This window comes from Nematostella vectensis, chromosome 2 (genome assembly GCF_932526225.1).
Source record: "Nematostella vectensis chromosome 2, jaNemVect1.1, whole genome shotgun sequence".
NCBI classification, from domain to species: Eukaryota; Metazoa; Cnidaria; class Anthozoa; order Actiniaria; family Edwardsiidae; genus Nematostella; species Nematostella vectensis.
The window spans coordinates 10,335,686-10,358,406 of record NC_064035.1 but is presented as its reverse complement, the minus strand read 5'-3'; the positions used below and the strand labels follow the sequence as shown (position 1 = coordinate 10,358,406).

Here is a 22,721-nt window from a genome sequence, read left to right as displayed (position 1 = left end):
ATCTTCAAAAAATATAAGGAAATGACCAGTAGGGGCATGGCTGTGCGCCCCAATATTTTCTTAATGTCCGTCTCTATTGTGCCACTTTAATATTTCAAGGCCTGCTATGGCACTGGATTTGTGATGCCAACAAACGGATGGCATCATCCATGGTCAGCAATGGTCGGTGTAGGCCTTCTACACAGTAATAGAAAACACCTCTCTTTAAAGTGAGAGAACCGTCGCAATAAACAAATAATGGTATTTTATTCAAGTTCCTGGATCTTGCCCCCTCATCTTTTATTTGACTAAACTAAACATAAATAGTTTAATCATTTTAACTTAAAAGTTAACTTCAGTTTCATGGTAAACGGGACACTGTTCAATTTCTATTCCTAATAATTTAAATCGTTCTCTTCTTCACAATTTTTCCCTTTCCCGGGTGAGAAGACACAGCAGGAGGCACTACGTATATTTATGTAACATATGCATCACCCTTTCTCGATCGTCAGTTTCTCAATCATCAGCTTGCCAGTTTACGGATGGCGCCTAAGTAATGGAAAGAACTAGAAGCAGTAAGTGAAGTATCCGCTTTTTAGAAAACCGTTAAACATTTTCAGAACTTTTGAAGTCGTCATAGGTATAACTGTTTACTCTAGTCGCATAATTAACGAGCTAAGGTCTCTAGAATCTTTTCTAACAGAAAAACACCCGAAAGATCGTATGACTTTTATACGGAAGCTCATGCACATGCTCACAGAGCAGTTTTGCGAGACAAACGGGAAGAGACAGATCACTCTGCCGCGGCTACCCAATTCCCCCAAGGCACGGACGAGTTGTGATTCAGCGATAAGCTTGTCCCAGCGGACTGCCCGTCAAAATTGACGTATAGGTGGTCATCGTACATCCTCAAGCTGATGTATTCCTAGAAAAAAAAAGATCACGTGACATTGAGCTGATGATTCCTAGAAAAAGAAGATCACGTGACATTGAGCTGATGTATTCCTAGAAAACAAGATCATGTGGCACCGAGCTGAGGTATTCTTAGAAAAGCAGATGACCTATATGATCCACGAATTTTAAACGATAATCAATTTATGTTACTTATTTTGTTTGTATTCAGGGTAAAAATCGGAGCGAGGGCATTGAGTAGTACTTAATAAGATGACAAGTCCTGTAATAAGCATGCACATTAAATGTTACACGATTCACGTTACACGTTACACGTCAAATGATACACGTTACCCGTCAAATGATACACGTTACACGTCCAATGGTACACGTTACACGTCAAATGATACACGTTACACGTCCAATGGTACACGTTACACGTCAAATGATACACGTTACACGTCAAACAAGGCGCGTTACACGTCAAATGGGACGTTACGCGATCGATGTTACATGTTACACGAGGCCTGTTACACAGTGCATGCAACACGTCACGCGATACACGTTAACATAAGTGGCTCCAATACACAGTAACCTGCGAATCGAGTTTATGATTGTATAGCTACCCCTTAGTCCTTATTTACATGTTTAGTGTTTGTATTTACCACTTAACATGACTACTGATGTTGTCCCTTGATCCTTCAACATACAGTATGTGTCATTATAATGTGTGGTCTTACAGCTCCTCCTCATTTGTGGTCCCAGAATCTGCTACTGGAATGTCCCTCGATGGCCCTTGGTGTCCCCCATTGTGCCTGTATCTTTTCTCGCGCCGTAGGTTTAGTGCGTGCATTTACATTTGTTTAATCGTGCATCATGCAAACTACAATATCATATCGTGCAATATGGTGTTTTAATCTCTTAACTATGTGAACCTATATATAATACATTTGTAACTCATATATATCCGAACAATCGTTTTCAAAATATTATTTTCACTGACGTTAGTGTCCTTACACTTTCTATTTCTAGATTATTCACACTTTTTTTTACAATGATAAAATTTACAAAAGGGAAATCTTGTTAGGAGAAGCTTAGTTGAAAAAGTGCTGTCCTTAAATCTCTCGATACCCCCACCCCCGCCCCTCTACGTTCCCTCCTCTTGGTTAAAGTGCAGTGTTTAGAACGTAGTGCTGACTTCGCGGAGATTTGCCCTTGTAAGCGTGGACGTGCGGGAATCGAAATTCATGTAGTCACGATCCTGGTAAACCGTCATAGCTATGTATTCCTAGGATAGAGAGACGGACACTATTGGTTTTGTTTCTTTTATGGATGGATTTAAAATGTAATTCCTTTGTAATTCTGTTGACGGATGTGAAATCACGCGGAAGGACGCATGAATCACACAGAATGTGACGTTACGTCCGGGGTAAGGCGACCACGTTGACTGCACGCGTTTTTTTTGTCGATAGTAGTGTTTCTTAGTGACTTACCCGTTCATCGGATAGCATCTTGTTTAGAAGTCGAGAGATTTCTACAAATGTAGGTCTCCTTTGAGCAGACAACTGCCAGCAATCCAACATCACGGCATATCTATAAGGAAAGTCATGTCACCATCATTATCATTATCATAAGTAACATTATCATCACGGCATATCTAGAGGAAAGTCATGTCACAATCATTAATCATAATTATCATAGTCATTAGAAACGTTATCATTGCATTAGCATCCTGAACATAATCATCATGAGAATTAGCCACATCATCATCATCATCATCATTATCATCAACATAGTTATCAGCATCATCGTCATCAGCATAAACATTATGATCCACATCGTCATTATGAGAAAACATTATCAGCATCGTCATCATCATAATCATTATCATTTTCATCAGCATAATCATTATCATCTTCATCAGCATAATCATCAACATCGTCATCAGCATAATCATTATAATCATCAGTACAAACATCGCATTACCGTCACTATTATCATCATCCTTTTCAACATTATATTATAACCACCATGTGACCTTGACCTGCCATAGATAGTTATCCTAACCGACAGCATAATCACCACCATCACGACTCTAGATATTTTTCAAAACAATCATCCATATCCTAATCTACTCCTTACAGCTCATCGAGGCAGTGCTTGGGTTTATCCATACGATAGCCGTCCTGAAGAAAGTTGATCACCTCCTGGGAATTCATCCCTGGGTATGGAGATGCCCCTAAACACCACCAGAACACTCGGTCAGATAACTTTACAACAACTCATAAGAAGGGAGTGGTGTTACGCACTGGAAGCTCGATACAAAAGACACTGGCTGCTGAGAGACGTTAAGATAACTATCAGCAGTGGCGCTTATACCGTGAAAGGTCTACATAAAGAAACCCTGTTGGTAAGGGGTGACCGCTTAACGGGGGAGGGGGAAGTATTTGCTTGGTAGGAGCTCGGTAATTGAGTTTGGACTCAATGACTGTACAATTGTACTTACCAAGGGTGACAATCTCCCACAAAAGTACGCCATATGACCATCTGAAAAAAAAAAAGAAAGTTAAAGATGAAAATTAAAGATAACAAGATACTGCTTGCTCTGGCTCTCATTAACAGTAATCTGATTGTCAAACAGATTATCAATCTTTACCTCCTAGTTAATAGCTCATTTTTTTTATTTTTCAAAGAGAAAGTGAATGTGAGACTGTCTCTCTTTTGCTAACGACAGCTCAACTTTGTTAATTTTCGTAATTTCACCCAAAGTGTTTATGAACAGGAAGGAGACTGTACCTTTCCCGGTTTGTATAATTTTGAATTTGTAAAGGTTATAGGGTGTAAGATTATGAATCGGAATTCCCGTAACTTTGTATCTTTTGAACATTGGAATGGTTATATGATAATAACGATGTATTCTTACACATCACTCTTAGTGGTGGAGACCCCGTCAAGGAGTGATTCGATGGCCATCCACTTGATTGGGAACCGACCACCCTGAGAATAAAAACAAGACATAAAACACCACATAATGTTTCGTGAATAGTCACCCAAACGCTAGGGAAAATAGTCTAATTAAACGTAAAAATAACTCTAAATGAATTGTTCGGTAAACCGTATTCCGCAGAAAAACCTAATCGACCTCACACTACGCAAGCATAACACGTGACACTGTCCACAATCTCGAATTCTACGCTTGACACTGACAATTTATCTCATATAGGTAAATCACGTGACACCAACGCCCAACCTCAAATTCTACGTGACACTGATCATTCTACACGTGACACTGACCATTCTACGCGTGACACTGACCATTCTTGCCATTCTAAGCGTGACACTGACCATTCTACGCAGACACTGACCATTCTACGCAGACACTGACTGTTCTATGCGTGACACTGACCATTCTACGCAGACACTGACTATTCTACGCGTGACACTGACCATTCTACGCGTGACACTGACTATTCTACGCGTGACACTGACCATTCTACGCGTGACACTGACCATTCTACGCGTGACACTGACCATTCTACGCAGAAACTGACCATTCTACTCGTGACACTGACCATTCAACGCGTGACACTGAACATTCTACGCGTGACACTGACCATTCTACGTGTGACACTGACCATTCTACGCGTGACACTGACTATTCTACGCGTTACACATTGACCATTCTACGCGTGACACTGACCATTCTACGCGTGACACTGACCATTTTACGCGTGACACTGACCATTCAACGCGTGACAATGACCATTCTACGTGTGACACTGACCATTCTACGCGTGACACTGACTATTCTACGTGTGACACTGACCATTCTACGCGTGACACTGACCATTCTACGCGTGACACTGACCATTCTACGCGTGACACTGACCATTCTACGCGTTACACATTGACCATTCTACGCGTGACACTGACCATTCTACGCGTGACACTGACCATTTTACGCGTGACACTGACCATTCAACGCGTGACAATGACCATTCTACGTGTGACACTGACCATTCTACGCGTGACACTGACTATTCTACGTGTGACACTGACCATTCTACGCGTGACACTGACCATTCTACGCGTGACACTGACCATTCTACGCGTGGCACATTGACCATTCTACGCGTGACACTTACCATTCTACGCGTGACACTGACCATTCAACGCGTGACAATGACCATTCTACGTGTGACACTGACCATTCTACGCGTGACACTGACCATTCTACGCGTGGCACATTGACCATTCTACGCGTGACACTGACCATTTTACGCGTGACACTGACCATTCAACGCGTGACAATGACCATTCTACGTGTGACACTGACCATTCTACGCGTGACACTGACTATTCTACGTGTGACACTGACCATTCTACGCGTGACACTGACCATTCTACGCGTGACACTGACCATTCTACGCGTGGCACATTGACCATTCTACGCGTGACACTTACCATTCTACGCGTGACATTGACTATATCAACATGACAACATTAATCTTACATAAGTGACACTAACCTGGGTTTTTCGCGTGTAGTGGTCCTCCACATATATGTCTCTCGCGAATCCAAAATCAGATACTTTACATACGCTCTTTTCATCGATTAGAATGTTTCTGGCAGCCAGATCACGATGAACAACCTAAAGGAAATAAAACAAAGTCAGGTAGCGTAAACAGCTTCGATCGTTTGTTCTATTGTAGCTATTGTTTGTCCTTCGTTAGCGAAGAAGACCATTCACACTTCACTTTCACATTTATTTTAAACTCGGTTAGTTCGCAGGTAACTCCAGAGGCCGATCTTGGCTTGGAACTTCCGGCTGCAGTGTGGAGTGGGAATGAGGCATTTCTGGAGAGTTTTTGTTGTCAATCGTTGGTCTACTGGGGCTGAAATGCGTCGGCGCCTTTCTCTGCCCAATGCTCGTGCAGATTGGCATGAATTTTCGATTACGCATTTTTTCCTCTTTCAACTTTATGGCAGCTTTCCCCAATTGGCGTTCGCAGGAGTATTCAGTGGCCCTCAACATTGTTTCAGTCAAATTATCACAACTGCTGCATTCTTATGGCTCACTGGCCATCCGATCATAATTTTTCTTTAAGAGCTTTCTACGTTTTTTTCTTATTAAAGGGGTGGTGCCGAATGTTCAGATCTCCCTAAGCTTACCTTCATGCTTGCCAAGTGAGCCATCCCTCTGGCCGCCTGAATACCAAATGACAGCAAATCTTTGGCAGTAAGCTTCTTCTCGGGGACCATGTAGATTTGCTCGTAGTATTTATCCTCAATGCCGCGACAATGACGCAAATAACTCTGAAGGTCCCCATACTGACAGAACTCAACGATAACCATCAGAGGATCTGATAAAAGACGACAAAAACACAGATAAGCACACTAGTATTTGTACCATCACTATCAGGGGATATGATACAAGACGACACACACAGATAAGCACACTAGTATATGTACCATCAATACCAGGGGATATGATACAAGAAGACAAACACAGATTTTAAGCACACTAGTATTTGTACCATCACCACCAGGGGTCACAACCAGGGGATATGATACAAAACGACAAACACAGATAAGCACACTAGTAGCTGTACCATCAGCATCAGGGGATATGATACAAGACGACACAAACACAGATGAGCACACTAGTATTTGTACCATCACTATCAGGGGATATGATACAAGACGACAAACACAGATAAGCACAATAGTAGCCGTACCATCACTACCAGGGGATCTCATACAAGACGACATAAACACAGCACACTCTAAGGGTACACGTTGCAAACAGCGACGAACCGTTCTGACGGACCCCTCCCTCCTTCTACTGACACACTTAGATGGACTGATTCACACGGTAAAATGACCTACTGAATCTAACTATTATAATAAATTCTGGAAAGGCGTAAAAAAATTAGTTATATTGCATTACGCTGTTCAAAGAAAATGGAGGTAAACACCGGTTAACCGAATCGTGTGATATTTGATCTCATAACTATGTTGGTTCTATGGCCAAATGACGGAGCAAGGCGACCTAATCAAGATAAGGGAAGCTGTGTTTTCCTGAGCTTCTCTTACCTCCTCGGGTGCAGCATCCAAGCAAACCGATTACGTTCGGATGGGGATCAATCAGTTTAAGCAAATCAAGTTCTGCCATGAGGTCGCGTCGAGCAGTGTCACTGTCGTTCTCTACGATAATACGATAAAAAGGATAAATATATACCCAGAGCAACAACAACAAAAAATGTACATGTGGCTCTTTAGAAGCGGATCCAGGGTTCCAAGCGGACCAACCACCCTTTCCATTCCTACACAAGGGAATTGTAGAAGACATGCATGAGAGCTAAGTCAATTCGTGAAATACCTGGACCTGATCCGTCAAGAACGCAATAGAATACAAACATAAATAATAAACTGAAATTGGTATAGCCTATTAAAGGCATTTGCATATACTAACCCTTAACAATTTTAACAGCGACTGGCAGTGAACCAACACATCCCTTAATCCCTTGCGCGTCTGCCTTCATCACCACACCAAACGCTCCTGATCCTAAAACCACAGAGGTCTTGACTCGATCTCTGGGGAACTCCCATCTGCTATTGGATAGCGGGTTGGCAGTCGCGGCATCTAAGTTTTGGCCGTTGGCGTTTTGAATTGGCGGAGGAGGTAGAAACTAACAAGAAATAGATAGAAGTTTCGATAAACCACGCGTTTTTTATTATGGTGACCTAACCAGTTTTTAGTCTCTAGGTGTAGCCTTTCGATAGTATGTGTCGGTAGTTTAAGTGGATATAGTTTGCAGTCGCTAGTTTTAGTCGCCAGTGTGTGTCGCTAGTCGCCAGTGTGGGTCGCTAGTGTCAGTATGTGCCTTTAGTCGGCAGTATGTGCGTGACGTTAGTCGCCAGTATGTGACGTTAGTCGCCAGTATGTGCCGTTAGTCGCCAGTATGTGCGTAACGTTAGTTGCCAGGATATAACGTTATTCGCAAGTCTGTGTCGTTAGTCGCGAGTGTGTTTCGCCAGTCGCAAGTCTGTGTCGTTAGTCGCAAGTGTGTGTCGCCGGTCGCAAGTGTGTGTCGTTAGTCGCAATTGTGTGTCGCCAGTCGCAAGTCTGTGTCGTTAGTTGCAAGGGTTTGACATTAGTCGCCAGTGTGTAACTGACTCGCGTCTCACCGCTGACATCTCTGTGACGTCAATGGGCGTGGTCGGGCCGTTTGGTGTCCGATTGTCGTTACGCTTCTGCATTCGTCGTATGGAACACAGGACCCCCAAGATGACAAACAGAAGGAAGAGGAATCCGCCGGCGGCGCCGCCAATTATCAGCACGGTCGTGCTAACTCCTCCCAGCATGCCTTTCGAGGTTCCATCTGAGAGAGCATCAACGGAGGACTCTGTGAACCAGACGAGGTGGATTGTGGGATTGGAGTGAGGCGCGTATGCAAATCAGATAGGTCGGTATTGTCCTTCGTCTGACTAGTTTATGGTAGATTGCACTTGAATGCATGTGGTAATAGGGATGTGTTTCTCTCGTCTGACTAGTTTATGTAAGATTGCACTTGAATTCATGTTGTAATAGGGAGGTGTTTTATCTCGGACATATGTAATATAAGAGGACCAGGATTCCCTGCAAGTTGGCGTTTAATTACTCTCCCTCGTCTAAATAACTTTGAGAGACGAGATAAGAGTTTCTAGGGCCGAATCAAAGGGTGCCAAAACAGATGAGTGAAAACATAATTTTCTGTAAGTGTAAATTGAATTTTTTTCATTTTTTTTACTCAAATATTATATTCAAAATATCGCCACCCCACCCCCTCCTTAAATAACTAGTGGTCTTTCCTTAAAATGTTTCCATTAACTACCTTCGCGTACCTTTGGGTGCTGTTTTGGCAAGGTAGATCGGACTCGGCGGACTAGAGCCCAATTCATTGGCGGCCTGCACGCGAAAGTTGTAGTTCTTGTCCGGTTCTAGTCCATTGATGGTGTAGGTGATAGTGTCCGGTGGACTTATCTGTATGGATTTCCACTTGTCGGTATCACTGGGTTTGTACTGGAGCGTGAGGGACTGGAGCGGCATACCGCCATCGTCATTAAACCTCCATTCAACTTGCGCACTGTCGCCAGAAGTCGTCACCGACAGGATCTGAGGCGCCTTGGGTTTCACTGTAAAGAAACGGACAAGTTAAGAAACGGTTCCTGCTTTCCATACTTTAGTACACGTTTAGTACAAGTTGTATGTAGCCAACAGGTCTACATTGTGCGGATGGAGTCGGGAATTCCGTGAAGGGGTCGGGGACGTGTTTTAGAGCTTATTACCAGATATGAATATCCCGTCTTTTTCATACAATCACTATCTTTTTCTTAGGGTACAAATTCCGGATGGGCCGGACGTCGGAGAAAAGTATGGTATTTTCTCTTTTGGGACTTATGATAGCTACTCTTGCTTTCTTTTCTCTGCCAAACTAACGGAAATCGGTGTTTTTTTTTTAATTGGTGAGTGCCTTACAGAGAGGTGACGTTATTGGAAATCATTTCACAGCTAACCAATAAAAACGCTTCAAGGATTTTGAACGACGGAAGCCACAGAAGGCGATTTAGCTTATGGAAACCGTCGGCGAGACCGTAGTAAGGGTTTTAATTGCAAGCAGCATTTCTCTTACTGTATCCAATGAGGGCTATATTCTCAGCGTCGTCTCCAAACTTGTTCTTCGCAATGCATCGATACGTCTTCCAGTCATCAGCAGTGACGGAGTCGATCGTCAACGTGCTGACGACAAAATCGTCTGTATCGGTTATCGCAACTCGACGTCGGCTGTCATCTTCGCCATCCTTAAGAATCACTGTCTTATTATCGATGTCCTTCCAAGACCACGTGACAGCGGGAGGGGGATTCCCTCGTGATTTACAGAAGAGCTTGGCAGTCTCGCCAACGTTGAAGTGGAATTCTGTCTTCCCGAGAATCTTTGGCGGCTCTACAGTAATAAAACAGTGAAATGACATGAAATTCTTAAAGGAAACTCTTGTTATAAAGTTCATGTATTTTACTTTGATTTACCGACTAGAGCTTTCTTATATAGTAACATACTAGGCATTTAAGAAATACTTATCTATTGACTACTTATTGTGTGTTCCGTTAATCATGTGCGCGTACCTACCTGCGCGTACCTATTACTATTTATTGATTCCTTATCTGGAATGCGAATGTATATGCCTATTTCATGAAACGTTGCCAGTGCACATGGCGAATGGAAAATGGCAGTTCTACTAACAAAATTTATTGGGTCTCGGTCTTATTTCTACAGAATACGTGAAATTGCGGATAAATCATACCATTATCAAAGTTGATTTATCATCTTTATTCTTATAAATAATCAATACAATCAGCAACGGCAAGCCTTACAGTGTAATATTTCTCCCTGTGTATTGTTATGATGATAAGGTGTGGGGAATCGTTCTGGTCTGGTAAAAGCCAAGGCCAGGCGAAAGAGAGAAACGGTGAGAAATGTAGAGAGAATCAACCCGATTATATCGAAGGGCGTCGAGGGAGGGGCGTGGAGTTTTGATTAGTTTTATTTTCGACCATTGCTATAAAAATCGAACATCAACCGAACCGGATTATTTTGGATACTATGTAACATTGATCAACACATAAGTACCCCTTGTTAAGCGACAACCCTCGAGACAAGTTGCCGCTTAATGGAGGTTTGCCGATTATTGGAGGTATCTAAATACAGCCTTTTAGAGATAAGCAATAATTTTGGGACTTTACATAGAGTCAAACACAAAGGTAACACTCACCAAGAACAGAGACTGTAAAGTTTTTCAAATCCCTTCCTAACTCATTTGTAACCAAGCAGCTATATGCCCCTCCATCCCCTCGGGTAGCCTTGGAAATCACTAGGGTCCCGTTGGGCATCTTGCGCGTTCTGTCCGCTGATAACTTTCCATTGTATCTAGTCCAAATTATCTGGGGTGTTGGGTAGCCTGTGGCGCGGCAATTGATGATGAGGTCTTTAGGGCTTTTGATTGACTGGACAAGCACGTACTGCTTCTGAAGAGAACTGGTGATGACCGGGGGTCCTGTGGTGTCAAGGCAAACAGACATGTTAAAATGGCGTGTGTTGGGCGCCTTTTTTCCCATTCCTGCCATCCTCTTTATCCAGAATGCCTGCCTCACTAATCATCTTACATATTTACAAACTCCTATGACAGAATAAAAGTACACTCCCTTCTTTTATAAGAACCTTTTTAAAAGAACCTCCAGCCTGAGATATTATCAAATTTTAAGAACATACCGAGGCCCAGAAAGCAGCAAAATATTGTTTCGTTAGTAAGATGCGTTGATTAAGTTGCTATCTGCGCCAAAACTAGTTGACCCAATCACCGATTACGCTACACCGCTACACAAAATCCCATGTCTAGCAATCATGTTTGTCACACAGATAAATGCTCCCCCTCCCCCCCCCCCCCCCTTGCCAATGTTGAGCGCCTATCGTTAGTATACGGTAGCTGAGTTCCAGGCCTAAGTGAACGACATTGTTTCGAGGGGGAGGGGAGGATGGGCGTGGCTGACAAGAGGTTAACCTATGCACCCATTGACGCAATAGAGGGTATCAATAGTGCGAAATGGGTCAACAGTTTTGGCGGGATTGTATGTTTGATAGATAGTTGTATTTGATAGAATTAGCTTGGGATTTTTTTTTTATTACAAGATAATAAACACAAAACGATCTAAAGATTTAGATTGTATCTACCTTTTACGAATAGCATGATTTGTGCGGCTGCTGTCTGCATAGACGGTCCGTAGTACAGCACCTTGCAACTATAGGTGCCCGTATCTTCTCTCACTGTCTTCCTCAACACAAGCGCGTCTTGGCTGAGAACAAAGAAAGACACTTTAAATATGACGACGCCTGAGTGAGGCGAGGGGAGCAAATGGAAATAATTTGCAAACTCCCACATGGTCAACCTTCACAGCGAGCACTAACAGACATTTATTACCAAAAGGTGCAAAAGGCGATCAATCTACGTTCGCGCGCCGTGCGCACAAGACTAACTACTCGCTTGCTCATACACGATTACTCTTGTTGTAATTTCGTTACCTGTCGATCTCCATGGCCCGGTCGATGTACTTAGTAGTCGATGTCGGCATCATCCTTTTTGTCAGATATTTAGCATTTCCCATAAACCATGTAATCAGGTACTTTGGCTCGACCCGTGGGGGGAGGGCACAGGGAAGTATTGCATCTTCGCCCTCTTTGACAGTGACATTTTGAAGTTCAGAGCTGTCCACAATTACTAACCAAATATGTAAATGTCAGAGACTAATAGCTTAAACTTGATTTAATAACAACAAATTAAAAATAAACTTTAACTGTTTATCTGCTACATACGATTACCTGGTTATTTTAGACACACTTTTTTTTTACCCGACCCTAATTCATGGGTGGTTTTATGGTTGGTACTTCATGTGTGACCCCATGAAAGTCACTATCAACCCTGACCCGTACCCTACATGAAGTACTGACCCTTGGCTCATCCATGGCATATTGACGCTGGTTTAGGTGATTATCTGTTGATCATGTGACACACGATTGACCTATGATGACGTCAATCATTTGACATCACGAGATATATCATGTCGTTACTTACCAGTAGAGAGTGAGCAGAGAATGAGGAGGCAGGCGAGGATTGCCATCATGCGCAGAGCATTCGTACCTCTATGACTGATGGGACGTCATTTATAGGGGATCTGCAAAACACGCAGCAAACGCAGAGATCAGGATAAGTCACGCTGGGATCAGCAGAAGTAATTAGAAAAAAAGGTCATCAATTATTTCTATGCGTGCAATGGCAGTAGGATTGTAAGAGTAAGGCACGATTCGGATAACGCGTCGGCGACGGACGGAGTGCCACGGGCCATCTAGAGCTAGCAACTAGTAACTTGAAAAGATTTTCTTAGTAAACGCAAAGAACGCGTCGAGATTGGCGCTTCTAATGACCAAGAAAGCGTTTTCAGTGAATTTAGAAGGATTTCGTTTTACGTTTTTTTTCATTACAATGGCATGGCAAACTCTTTCCCTACTGCGACCCCTGTAATTGGAGGGGGTTCGATTCAACTGATTTTATTTTAATTGTGTTGCCATTGTAAGGGTGCTTTTGACCTTCCTACGAAAATCATGTTGAACATTCTTATCCAAATGCCCGCTAGCATTGCTATTGCAAAATTTGCAGATAAGATTTCATTTTCGTAGCAAAAACAAAATAGACCTCAATTATTCGGAAATTTAACCAATCCTTGTAGAAGAAAACAGTTGATTTGTATTGCAAAAGCATAATACTTCTTTCAGAAACAGCCTTCCATATGATAAATCACGCAACTAGTCACGCGTCTTTTCACGTGATCACCCATCTGAATAAATGTAAGACGATCCAGCAAGTCTGCGGCTAGAGATAAGACATTGATAATTAGATCATTATCAAGATATCGCCGACTTTCTGTTTACTCCAAGAGTCGGCACATTAATTGTGCCGTGGGAGCAATATAAGATAAACCACTTTTCCGCACCTGAAATAACCAAACGGTGTCTAAATAAGCCGCAAGAAAATCCATAAATCTTTTCATAAACAACAAGGGTATTTCATAGACATTTTCTGCTCAGGCAAATACCACTAAGGTTACCATATGGTAACATGGGATGGGAGGTGGAAAGTTTGATTTTTCCACTTCAAATCAAACCCCTTCCATCTGTAGAAGAGTTAGGCTGTAAATAATCACGTGCAATATGGTCTGAGAGGGATTTGGGATTATCCGATACGATTAGAGGATTAGTTCGTTGCAAGAGATGCTATCAACCGAGGGGGGGGGATGGGGTTCTTTAGGAAGTGATAGGGGTGCCCTCCGGGAAATACGAAAAATACCCACCAATAACACACCAATAATTGATACCCTAAAAATACCCCAAAAGTAATAATAATCCCTAACTAATACCAAAACGCATATTTAAGTGTCCTTGTGTATAACAACCGTCTCGAATGACCAATTGTGTTTTGTTTAGGAGTCGGAAGTATTAAATACTCTAGAAAACGTTGACTCGTTCGCCTCTTTTTGCGAAGCCGAAAAGATTACATTTCTAATGCAAAAGCCAATTTTCTCTCAAATACCCAAAAGATCGTCATGGGAAGACCCCCCCCCCCCCCCCCCAAACCCCTGGGTGCTGTTATCCCAAACTTTACTGCTCTTTAGCAGACTACAAGAAATGTTATCTTCCCAAACATCCAGTTTTGTTATTATCAAAGTAAGATGATTCAAAGTGAAGTTGAGCCAATAACGACAAAAATAGAGGTGAAAATCGAAATCGGTCAATTTACATTTGAAGGACAATCCGAGAATTTAAAACTAGCTTATCATTTACAATCCAAAGCCTGTGGACCTTATAAACGAACCAGATGTGACAACACGGAAGATCCAGCCCTTTCTTACTTTGTCCACAAAAAGCAACAACTAAACTTTACATCTAGCAGTCGCTAGGCCTCATGCAGATCATAGTTTAGTGATAATTTCGCATGGTTTCCCAACCAGTTCCCTCTACTAACTATGCCCCTTGAACTCATTATTTTACCAACTCGTTTTGGCGCATTCGACCTCGTCATAGTCAAACACATCAAAAACACATCTCTCTCATGCATTGATCTTGTCAACGCAAAACAAAACATATCCATGACAATAAACTAGAAAAGCTGTAACAATCTTAAACATTAGATTTTCTTGAGAACGTTTAGAGAAAATACATTTTTCGATAGGGTTAGAGTTAGAGTGTATATATTCTCATTAGAGCGATGTAGATTGACACCTTGCAAACCAGGGCTACTGATCCACACATCCGCAGATAGCAAAGTCATTATGACACTCGTTACTCAGTGGAGAATTAGCATTTAATTTAGACGTGGATTAATTTCGCATGGGAAACTGAACCCATGATCGATTGAAAGTTCTCTGATAAGATTGGTGGGGTGTGTAGTATGAGACAGGGCGATATATTCACCGCGTGGTCATCTTTGACCATCGCTGCTGTTAAAGTATTGATACGAACAACCTATACTAGCTTTGGCTTAACTTCACGCTAAGAGCGATTTCAATTGTCTTGCGAATCTCACACAACTTTGCTACAGCTATAAGCCCATGCTAGATCTGCGGTAACTCCAAAGTCAGAAACGTTATCGTTGTAAACCAAACAAACGAGAACACGAAAAAACAGAGACGCGACACGGATAAGTGAACTGTTAGAAACACACAGGAAGAAAGTTCTGCCAGCAGGATACCGAGGCCCAAGGAAGAGCGACAAGACTGTTCGATGATATAGGTCCCAGGGTTTGCGTACAGGGGGTTCTCCAGGCTGTTTCCCCTTTAATGTCGGAATAAGCATGTCCAAATACATATTGTTTTCAATTAATTTCACAGACGTATAATCGATTTGTTATTATCTAGAATGTTATTCACAGCAGAACGCAAACGTACACATAGCAGCAAAAGTGCCTTTGGATAGAGAAAACCAAAAAAAAAAACAACAACAACAATAACAACAACAAAACAACTATTAGATCTGTCGTGCACAGCGTCTGGGGATCTTTTACACACTTTTCCCGCTACAGGTTAATGGGGTGTAAGTACACAGACGCCCTTGAAGTAAAACTTAGAGTTAGCAAGCTGCCTTGACCCAAGATAACCTTAAATCCATGCCGAACGTTCTTGTTTCCCGGCAATGAGCCTGTAGGGCAGTGCTATTTTTTCTCAAAAACGCGCATTTTTCCATGTTCCTTTTCTGGTCGTTAATGCCCCCAACAAATCCCGTAATAGGAAATGTGATACATCAATACACCAAAAACTGGAATTCGACTCTGCCAAATTTTCGTCTTTAATAAGACTTCTTCAGAGCAGTCTGCCCTGAACAAGTCTTATTAAATACGAAAATTTGGCAGAGTCGAATTCCAGTTTTTGGTGTATTGTATTCATTGTTCTGGTACGAGATCACGACAGTTTGGGCTTTTTGATTCTAAGTCGTTACATCACATGCAGTTGGATGTCTATTTTTGCTGCATATGATACTATTCTTGAATTTTCCTGAATATATTGACTGAATATACATTGAATATTTTCAATGCTGATAGCCTAATAATGGAATATATCAAGAAAAAGTATCTTTAGCAGTAGCGTGGTGGGAGACTATTTACCAAGATGCATTGCGCCTCTTATCACGACGACCTATGGGTACACAATCTAGAAATCCGAGTCAATGGCAAACTAAAAATAGCGGAAAGATATAAGCGCTAACTATTGCTTTTCAGACTTCTACAAGATATTCAACTTTATCTCAGTATGGCATCGATTTCGTGATAACTATGATAACTTTTCTCACTAGTAATCTAAAAATGCAAGTAAAGTCATCATATATAGCGATTTAGGGAATTATCTTTTTTTTCTCATGCAGAGAAGAGGAGATACCTCACAAATGCTGCTTTGTATTATTGGTTTTGACTAGTTTTTCTTTAAAACTGTTAAAAGTTTTCCCCGACGTGACAAAAATGAAAATTGTGGTGAGAATAAATCGTTCATCGAGCCCGTCACATCTGTGATGTTTTCGTCACATAGCGAGGATAAATGTGATGGTGTGACTCTCACTTTGGCTCGCTACTTGCAACGATTAAGGGCAGTCTCCAAGCTGATTGAATCTAGTTTATAGTCAATCAAAAGGGCTAATCAGACATGCACAAACGCAGTGTTTTTAACCCAGTTGCTTTGTCAAATAGAATATCTCAATCTGCCAATTTTGTGTGGTCAATTAACAAGAGCTGAATATACCTTAGCAGCCTAAAATCAATATTGTGTTTGGCTGCACACCTTGTCTGACATCTCACGTTTCATAAGAGGCAAAAGAGTCAATGAAGACAAAATAAAAGCAGTGTAGAATAACAGCCAAATATGTAAAAAATGTCGCACTGACTTTTGCGCTAGTTTTCCTTCTGTCAATCGGTATTTGTGGTTTAAACCGATCCGGCAATACAGCAGTGTAGCTGGTGGAAATTCAATCACGTTACTTGTACAGAAGCGGAGCGGATGGGAGTTTTCTGATAAACCTTAACCTCGTAGGCATACCTTACCCGTCTCCCGCAGAGAGCGCGACCGGCATCGGTCATCAACCGCGTCTCTTATCGCACCCTATCTAAGGCACACGTCTTGATACTTGAATTAATTTCTGTCTTCTCTTGTTTTTCCTACTAAGAGTGAGAACACTTATTGAATCTATATACACTTCTGTAAATGAAAAGCTGCAAATTGTCGGTATTAGCCATATAGTTTTGGCGTGATGTAGAAAGTTGCTATCGGAAACGGCTAACCTTTGAATCCAGCTGACATGCCGTGTAAGTTTTCCTCACAATTTATCTTGAAATGCGAGGCCAAGACTTTGGAACGATGACAGTAAAATCGTTCCATTCTGACATTTATCGCAATACGATGGCTGCTATTTCGGTTACAAAATGAAACATTCATATACATACAAATGGAACACGTTAATAAGTAAATAAGTCCGTGAAAGTACGATATGATTTTTTATAGCTAACTGAAAACGCGTTTTAAGGTTTCGTAGTTTGTTTAGCTGGTGACAAAACGGGCCTCGCGTATCACCGCGTGAGCAGAACAACACAGCAGGATCCATAGTTTACTAGGGTTTGCCGTAGCATCGCTGGCAATCGTACACGATTCTTCTCGATGTCATTTGCGCAAATGATTGAATAACATATCTTCAAGTGTCGCTCTCGTGCCAAACTATTCAGGCAATTTCATTCATACAATGTGCCAGCAAATGTAGCATTATCAGACCAAGTAGAGTAGCTAGTTTTGACACTAAATGATCCAACAGGAAGTTGCTGGGGCGCACAATGAATGAAAAAGCAAAGGTCTTGATTGCTAAAGCAAACAACAATGACCGATCGGTTTAACAAACTAGTGTAAAAAGTACACAACGAAATGGAGCGGGATCATACAACTACACTCGTTCCTAAAAAACCTCCCTAGAGTAAGGTTTAACGTTCAAGTTAATGGAATGATTAAGTTTGGTAATCACGTAAAGACAACTTATTCCTGATTGCGCTGTTTAAACACCTAGTTATGGTGAGGGAAGGCAACCATCGAGCACTAAATGCGGCCCTATCACACGCTTGTTATCAGGTTAATCAGAGAAGTTGGCTCTAATTTGCTGCCTTGTAATAGAGATCCCTCAGCGTCTCGAGTGAAAATCCCATGGTCAATGTGAACTGACATCTCTACCGCAGAAATACCCACTACGAATTAGAATTAAACATACCTTAAGGTTTGAGGGTGAACTTCTGGTACAAATTTGGCTCAAGACGGGCGAATGAGACGGGCGAATACTTCACCCTCTCGTCAATACGCAGTTGATGTCGTTGCTAACAAATTAACGACAGTGCTCCCTTGAAAGTTTAGACCCAAGTCCTTGTAGATAACGCGAGCCTTTGCGACGTCTACGCACTGTCTAATAAGCCTTCTTTAAGCCGACATATATCGATCAATCAGTGATACATGGAACACACTCCCCCTGACTCTCTGAGCAGTTCTTCAAGTGCACGTGAAAAGGGAATTTCCAATATCGTCCCGATCAGGAAGGCGGACGATGTGGTGCGCGCTGAAGGGTCACTATGCTGTCTTCCTACAGGACTTTTCTTGTGTGATGCATAATCTCAGCTACTCTAGCCCTCAATTGACAGTAATTGGCTGAGGGCTGGTGTAATTAATAGTCGTAATTGAATTTGCTCCTCGTATTGTGTTGGGACCAATCAGGATCGACGACTGTTTTGAGCAAAAGTAACGCTGATTTCCGGTGTTTTTTTCTGGTCACAATCACCACGACTTCGTCTAATAGACTTATCGGAAAGATCTTAGGGAGATCACAAGAGTGCAGGATCTAAGTAAGACACCTCGGGGCATACGCGAGGCAGGCAGTAGCCGTAACTTTAAAAGCGTATCGTGGTCGCTTTAGTTCTGATTCCCTCATTTTGCGTGTTGCCGGCCTTGACATAAAAGGTCAATTTTATTTTGGGGAGCATATATGATTAGTATCTCAGGTTCTTTTGTATCGAGCTGTGATGTGTAAAATTGGCTATCGTAGTTATTGCGTGATGAGGAAAATCGCCTTCGTGCGATAGATTTACTGGGAACTGCGCCAGCCTCGTGCACTGTTCTTCCATGGTGTTTCCAAGAGACCTTAAACCTCAGCGTGTCAGTAGTTGCGCATATAGCTGGCGCATTGATTGGAAGTTTTTTCTGCGCTATGCTAAAAGCTCTGATATCAGGCGCATATCCAAGGAAACTACAGGCTTACTTGGGATTTCTCAAGCTAGCTCACCGCTTCCTAATGCTGCGGAGTGCGTGGCCCCCAAAAACCTCTTACACAGCCCCTTTAAATATTATCTGCTTTTTTTAATGGGTGGTCGGGGTCGACCATAGTCTCTCTCGCAGCTGGGGCTCAAGCGCCGCTTAGCGTGACGAGTCCAGAACGGCTGCACTGAGGAAGACCAGGTGGACCAAGCCATACACCAACGCCATTCACCTTGATATATCTGACTAAGTTATAAGATTAAAATAAAACGTAACGCATGTTCATACACTTGAGGGTGTCCATTAATAAAATATACACTGGAACTTGTAGCTTTTCACACGATGTACTCTTACGTCTACAAAAATTACTCTTTTACGTCTACCAAAACGAGACAGCAGAAATGTCCTAACCCAAGCACTCGACCCTGATAAGCTTCAATGAAAGGCGCGAAAGCATCAGGTCATGTTATGTTTTCATTATTCGGTTCCACAGCAACTCTGGGTCAACACCCCCGGGAGTAATTGGGACGTTATCTGTAGAAGCTGGTAAGCCATTTGTGAATGATCTTGTTGTCGGAGGTTGAACTATTCTTCAAAGAGTCAAATTGAGTCGTGTGGCTGATGTACGCTGATAACTCGCTGAGAACACCGGCTGCGCACATGCCTAAAAAATGAGAACAGTCTGAGAATTTTATTTATTTAAATCCATTACATATAAATAACTTGCGTGTTCCGTTATAGCCCTCAAAAGACATATTTAAGCATATACAGCTGTGATTCAAAGACGGATATAGCTTCACTACTCGAAATTCTGCCTCTTTTTCCGTTGCGTTATTGCGGCCAGTAAAGACCGCTTGTTATTGCTGCGTTTTCCCACCGATACCAACCGCAGGCACACCAAATGATAGAACTTCTCATTCAGCGACGGCACAGATCTGACTGTGATGAGATTAGTGCTATCTGGACGCGCATCCTCTAATAACAAGCCAATGATCATCCTCGTAGATTGTTTAATGACATTAATTAATTATGTTTCTTTGGGAAATGTTACTTTTATCTAGAGAGGGATTACTTGTGGCCGGAAGAGCCAGTAGCAAAGGTATGCAAGTAATTCCGATACATAGGGTACAGGCTCACGACAGAGAAGGAAAAAGTGTCACGTTTGACACTCAAGAAACAAATATATTGCTCAATTACCGGGCAATTCTAGTTGGGAAGAAAATTAAGCTTTTGTTGAGTATGATAAAATCTTGTGTGTATAAGAACCACATTCAAGAACCACCTTTATCAATTCTTGCTCAAGTTAAAGTAAAAGTAGCAGTCATAATAATATTCTGCTATAGGGCACCCAACGACGAAAATTTCACAACCGACCTAAAATGAGTTAAGATACCGTTTGTATTCGTTTGCAGTCATTTTAATACAATATAGAGCTTTTCTAGATATTTTTTATCTGTTCGGATTTGCTAGGCGAAATAAAAGCCATCCGAAAAATCTAGTTACTCAGTCCCGAGGCATCCGAAACTCCTAGCGATTCTAAGATCCTTAAGAGAAATTTCTAGGTAATGCCCCTTGTATACTCGCTCCCGAAAATACTATGGTTCCTTTTTTAAAGCATGTCGGACGTAAAAATCTCCCGAAAATGGTGATGGTGGTAACAAAAGCAACTCCGAAAAACATAGGTGATCCAGCTCTCTTCCCGAGAAACATAGGTGATCTAGAAATACAAATGCCGAAAAAAGTAGACATTTCTAGGCCGACCCCGAAATCCGTAGGTGACCTTGCTTCCGAACAGATATTTGACCGAAAATGGTCGATGAGTGCCCTTGATTATACTATTGTTATCGCTAACAAGGAAATTTCAAAGAGTCTAATTATATTTCTTAAAGTGTGTCATATTTCTTTTGTCAAGTTCTTTTGCTTTGGTTATGTTCAACAATTTCACAAGAAAGTGTGCCAAGTACTGCGAAGGGGACTACACAAAGTTTGTCAATTTTATTACAAAGTGCGTCAATTATCTTAAATTTCGTTCCAGTACTATTCCAGTCTTGTTACAAAAGGCAATAATTTTATAACAAGCACGTCAAGTGTATAACCAGGGTCTCAATTTCATTAATTACAATAAAGTGCATCAATTATTATAAAAGCGCGCCAATTACTGCAAAATTCAGTGCGTCAATTTGAAAGAAAGTGTGTTAATTTGATTGACAGCGTGTCTATTGTCTTAACGGTCTCTGGCCCAGTAACTAGTAGAATTCTCGTTGTGGGTCTGTCGCATATCAATATTTTGGTGACCTTAAAACCCGCTCGGTCAATCACTTGGAGGCCTGGGTCTAAGAAGTTTATAGGATTAGCAAGAAAAAGATTTGACCAAGCGAGCAAGTTTTGCTTAATAATTTTTGCCGCGAGTCTCAAATTAACAGGAATGAGTATTTTTCACCATGTTTTCTGGAGATCAGGGAGCGGGAAAAGTTTAGCTCTTCTAAATATGGGCATCTATGCCCATATAAGGCAATACATACGAAGGACACTATCCGTGGGGAATATGTTTGATATGCACACAAAGAACGATTCTGATTGATATTCAAATTCAAGACTGGGACAAGCGCCCGTCCCATTACAACTTGTTTTTTGTTCATGGCAGAATGTAATCTGTTCAGGCGCTTAGCTAGGGCAAGCGATCGTTGGAAGATAGGAGGGTGTATCTTTATCCGCTTGTCCTTACGTGTGCTTTGGCCTGTATCACAAGTGCACACTGGTGAGTGGTGGCTTGTAATAGTTTTCGCATCGTAAAAGAAGAGAAATTTTCTTGAGCATAGTATTTGTGAGAACCAATAGAGACGAGATCACATAGAATGCAATGTATTTATACAATCAATGTATTATAACAACTCCAAAACGTCAAAAATGCAAACTAGACATCTCCAGACCGGATACTCATGGATTCATCCAAGGCATAGACGACCTTCAAAAGCGCATCCAAGCAATGTAATAGAATTGACTCCATTACCGGGGGGGGGGGGGGGGGACGAGAAAAACAGACGGGGGTGCTCGACCCTAAGGGATCGCACTAAAGGCGTTGGTTTTTTTTTGAGATAGCACATTGTGTGTGGTCGAAGGCATTTTTAACCCTTAGAGTTAGCATTAAAAAACAATGCCCGTTTTAATTGGCTGACGGATCTTGTATTCTATGTTACCGACAATAAAGCTAAGTATCAACCAATCAGTTGACTTGTGGTTTATTGTAAAATACGTTTCGAGCGATTGGGCCATCATTTAGCGTGAGATACCTTAAAAGATAGCAGAATCGGAAAAATTACTTCTTCCCGGGCGTGAAAACCCATAAAAGATAAAAGAGTCGAAAAAATCTCCTAAGGGGGTATAAAACACCACCTAAGAGATAGCGGTTGGTAAGAATTTTATACCCTACCTCAATTGTCAA

At 41.8% G+C, this 22,721-nt stretch overlaps 1 protein-coding gene across 3 annotated transcripts; it reads right to left on the bottom strand.

Moving 5' to 3' along the window:
- Positions 1 to 227: 227 nt before the first annotated feature.
- LOC5521177 (fibroblast growth factor receptor 4) lies at positions 228 to 18,650 on the bottom strand. 3 transcript variants are annotated; one of them, XM_032366455.2, is made up of 17 exons: positions 18,249 to 18,650; positions 12,538 to 12,637; positions 11,988 to 12,183; positions 11,640 to 11,761; positions 10,684 to 10,965; positions 9,546 to 9,857; positions 8,758 to 9,048; positions 8,062 to 8,255; positions 7,346 to 7,562; positions 6,967 to 7,077; positions 6,043 to 6,233; positions 5,399 to 5,521; positions 3,794 to 3,867; positions 3,377 to 3,417; positions 3,013 to 3,109; positions 2,364 to 2,463; positions 228 to 904 (listed from the first exon to the last, which is right to left on the bottom strand). In XM_032366455.2, exons 2-17 carry the CDS (start codon positions 12,584 to 12,586, stop codon positions 773 to 775), a joined length of 2,532 nt encoding a protein of 843 aa, XP_032222346.1. In that variant the 5' UTR covers positions 12,587 to 12,637; positions 18,249 to 18,650; the 3' UTR covers positions 228 to 772. The 3 variants fall into 3 exon arrangements, with proteins under 3 accessions (XP_032222346.1, XP_001641098.2, XP_032222345.1); XM_001641048.3 differs by having other exon boundaries at positions 8,062 to 8,279; positions 18,249 to 18,649; XM_032366454.2 differs by lacking the exon at positions 228 to 904 and adding an exon at positions 1,767 to 2,158 and having other exon boundaries at positions 8,062 to 8,279; positions 18,249 to 18,649.
- Between the last annotated feature and the right edge of the window lie 4,071 nt (positions 18,651 to 22,721).

Coding starts and splice junctions, on each gene's coding strand:
- LOC5521177 (XM_001641048.3), bottom strand. CDS start 12,586: ATGATGGCAATCCTCGCCTGCCTCCTCATTCTCTGCTCACTCTCTACT. Junction 5,522..6,042: donor CTCACTTGGCAAGCATGAAG/GTAAGCTTAGGG, acceptor TATTTCCTTTAG/GTTGTTCATCGTGATCTGGC. Junction 3,110..3,376: donor GTGGGAGATTGTCACCCTTG/GTAAGTACAATT, acceptor GGTGGTGTTTAG/GGGCATCTCCATACCCAGGG.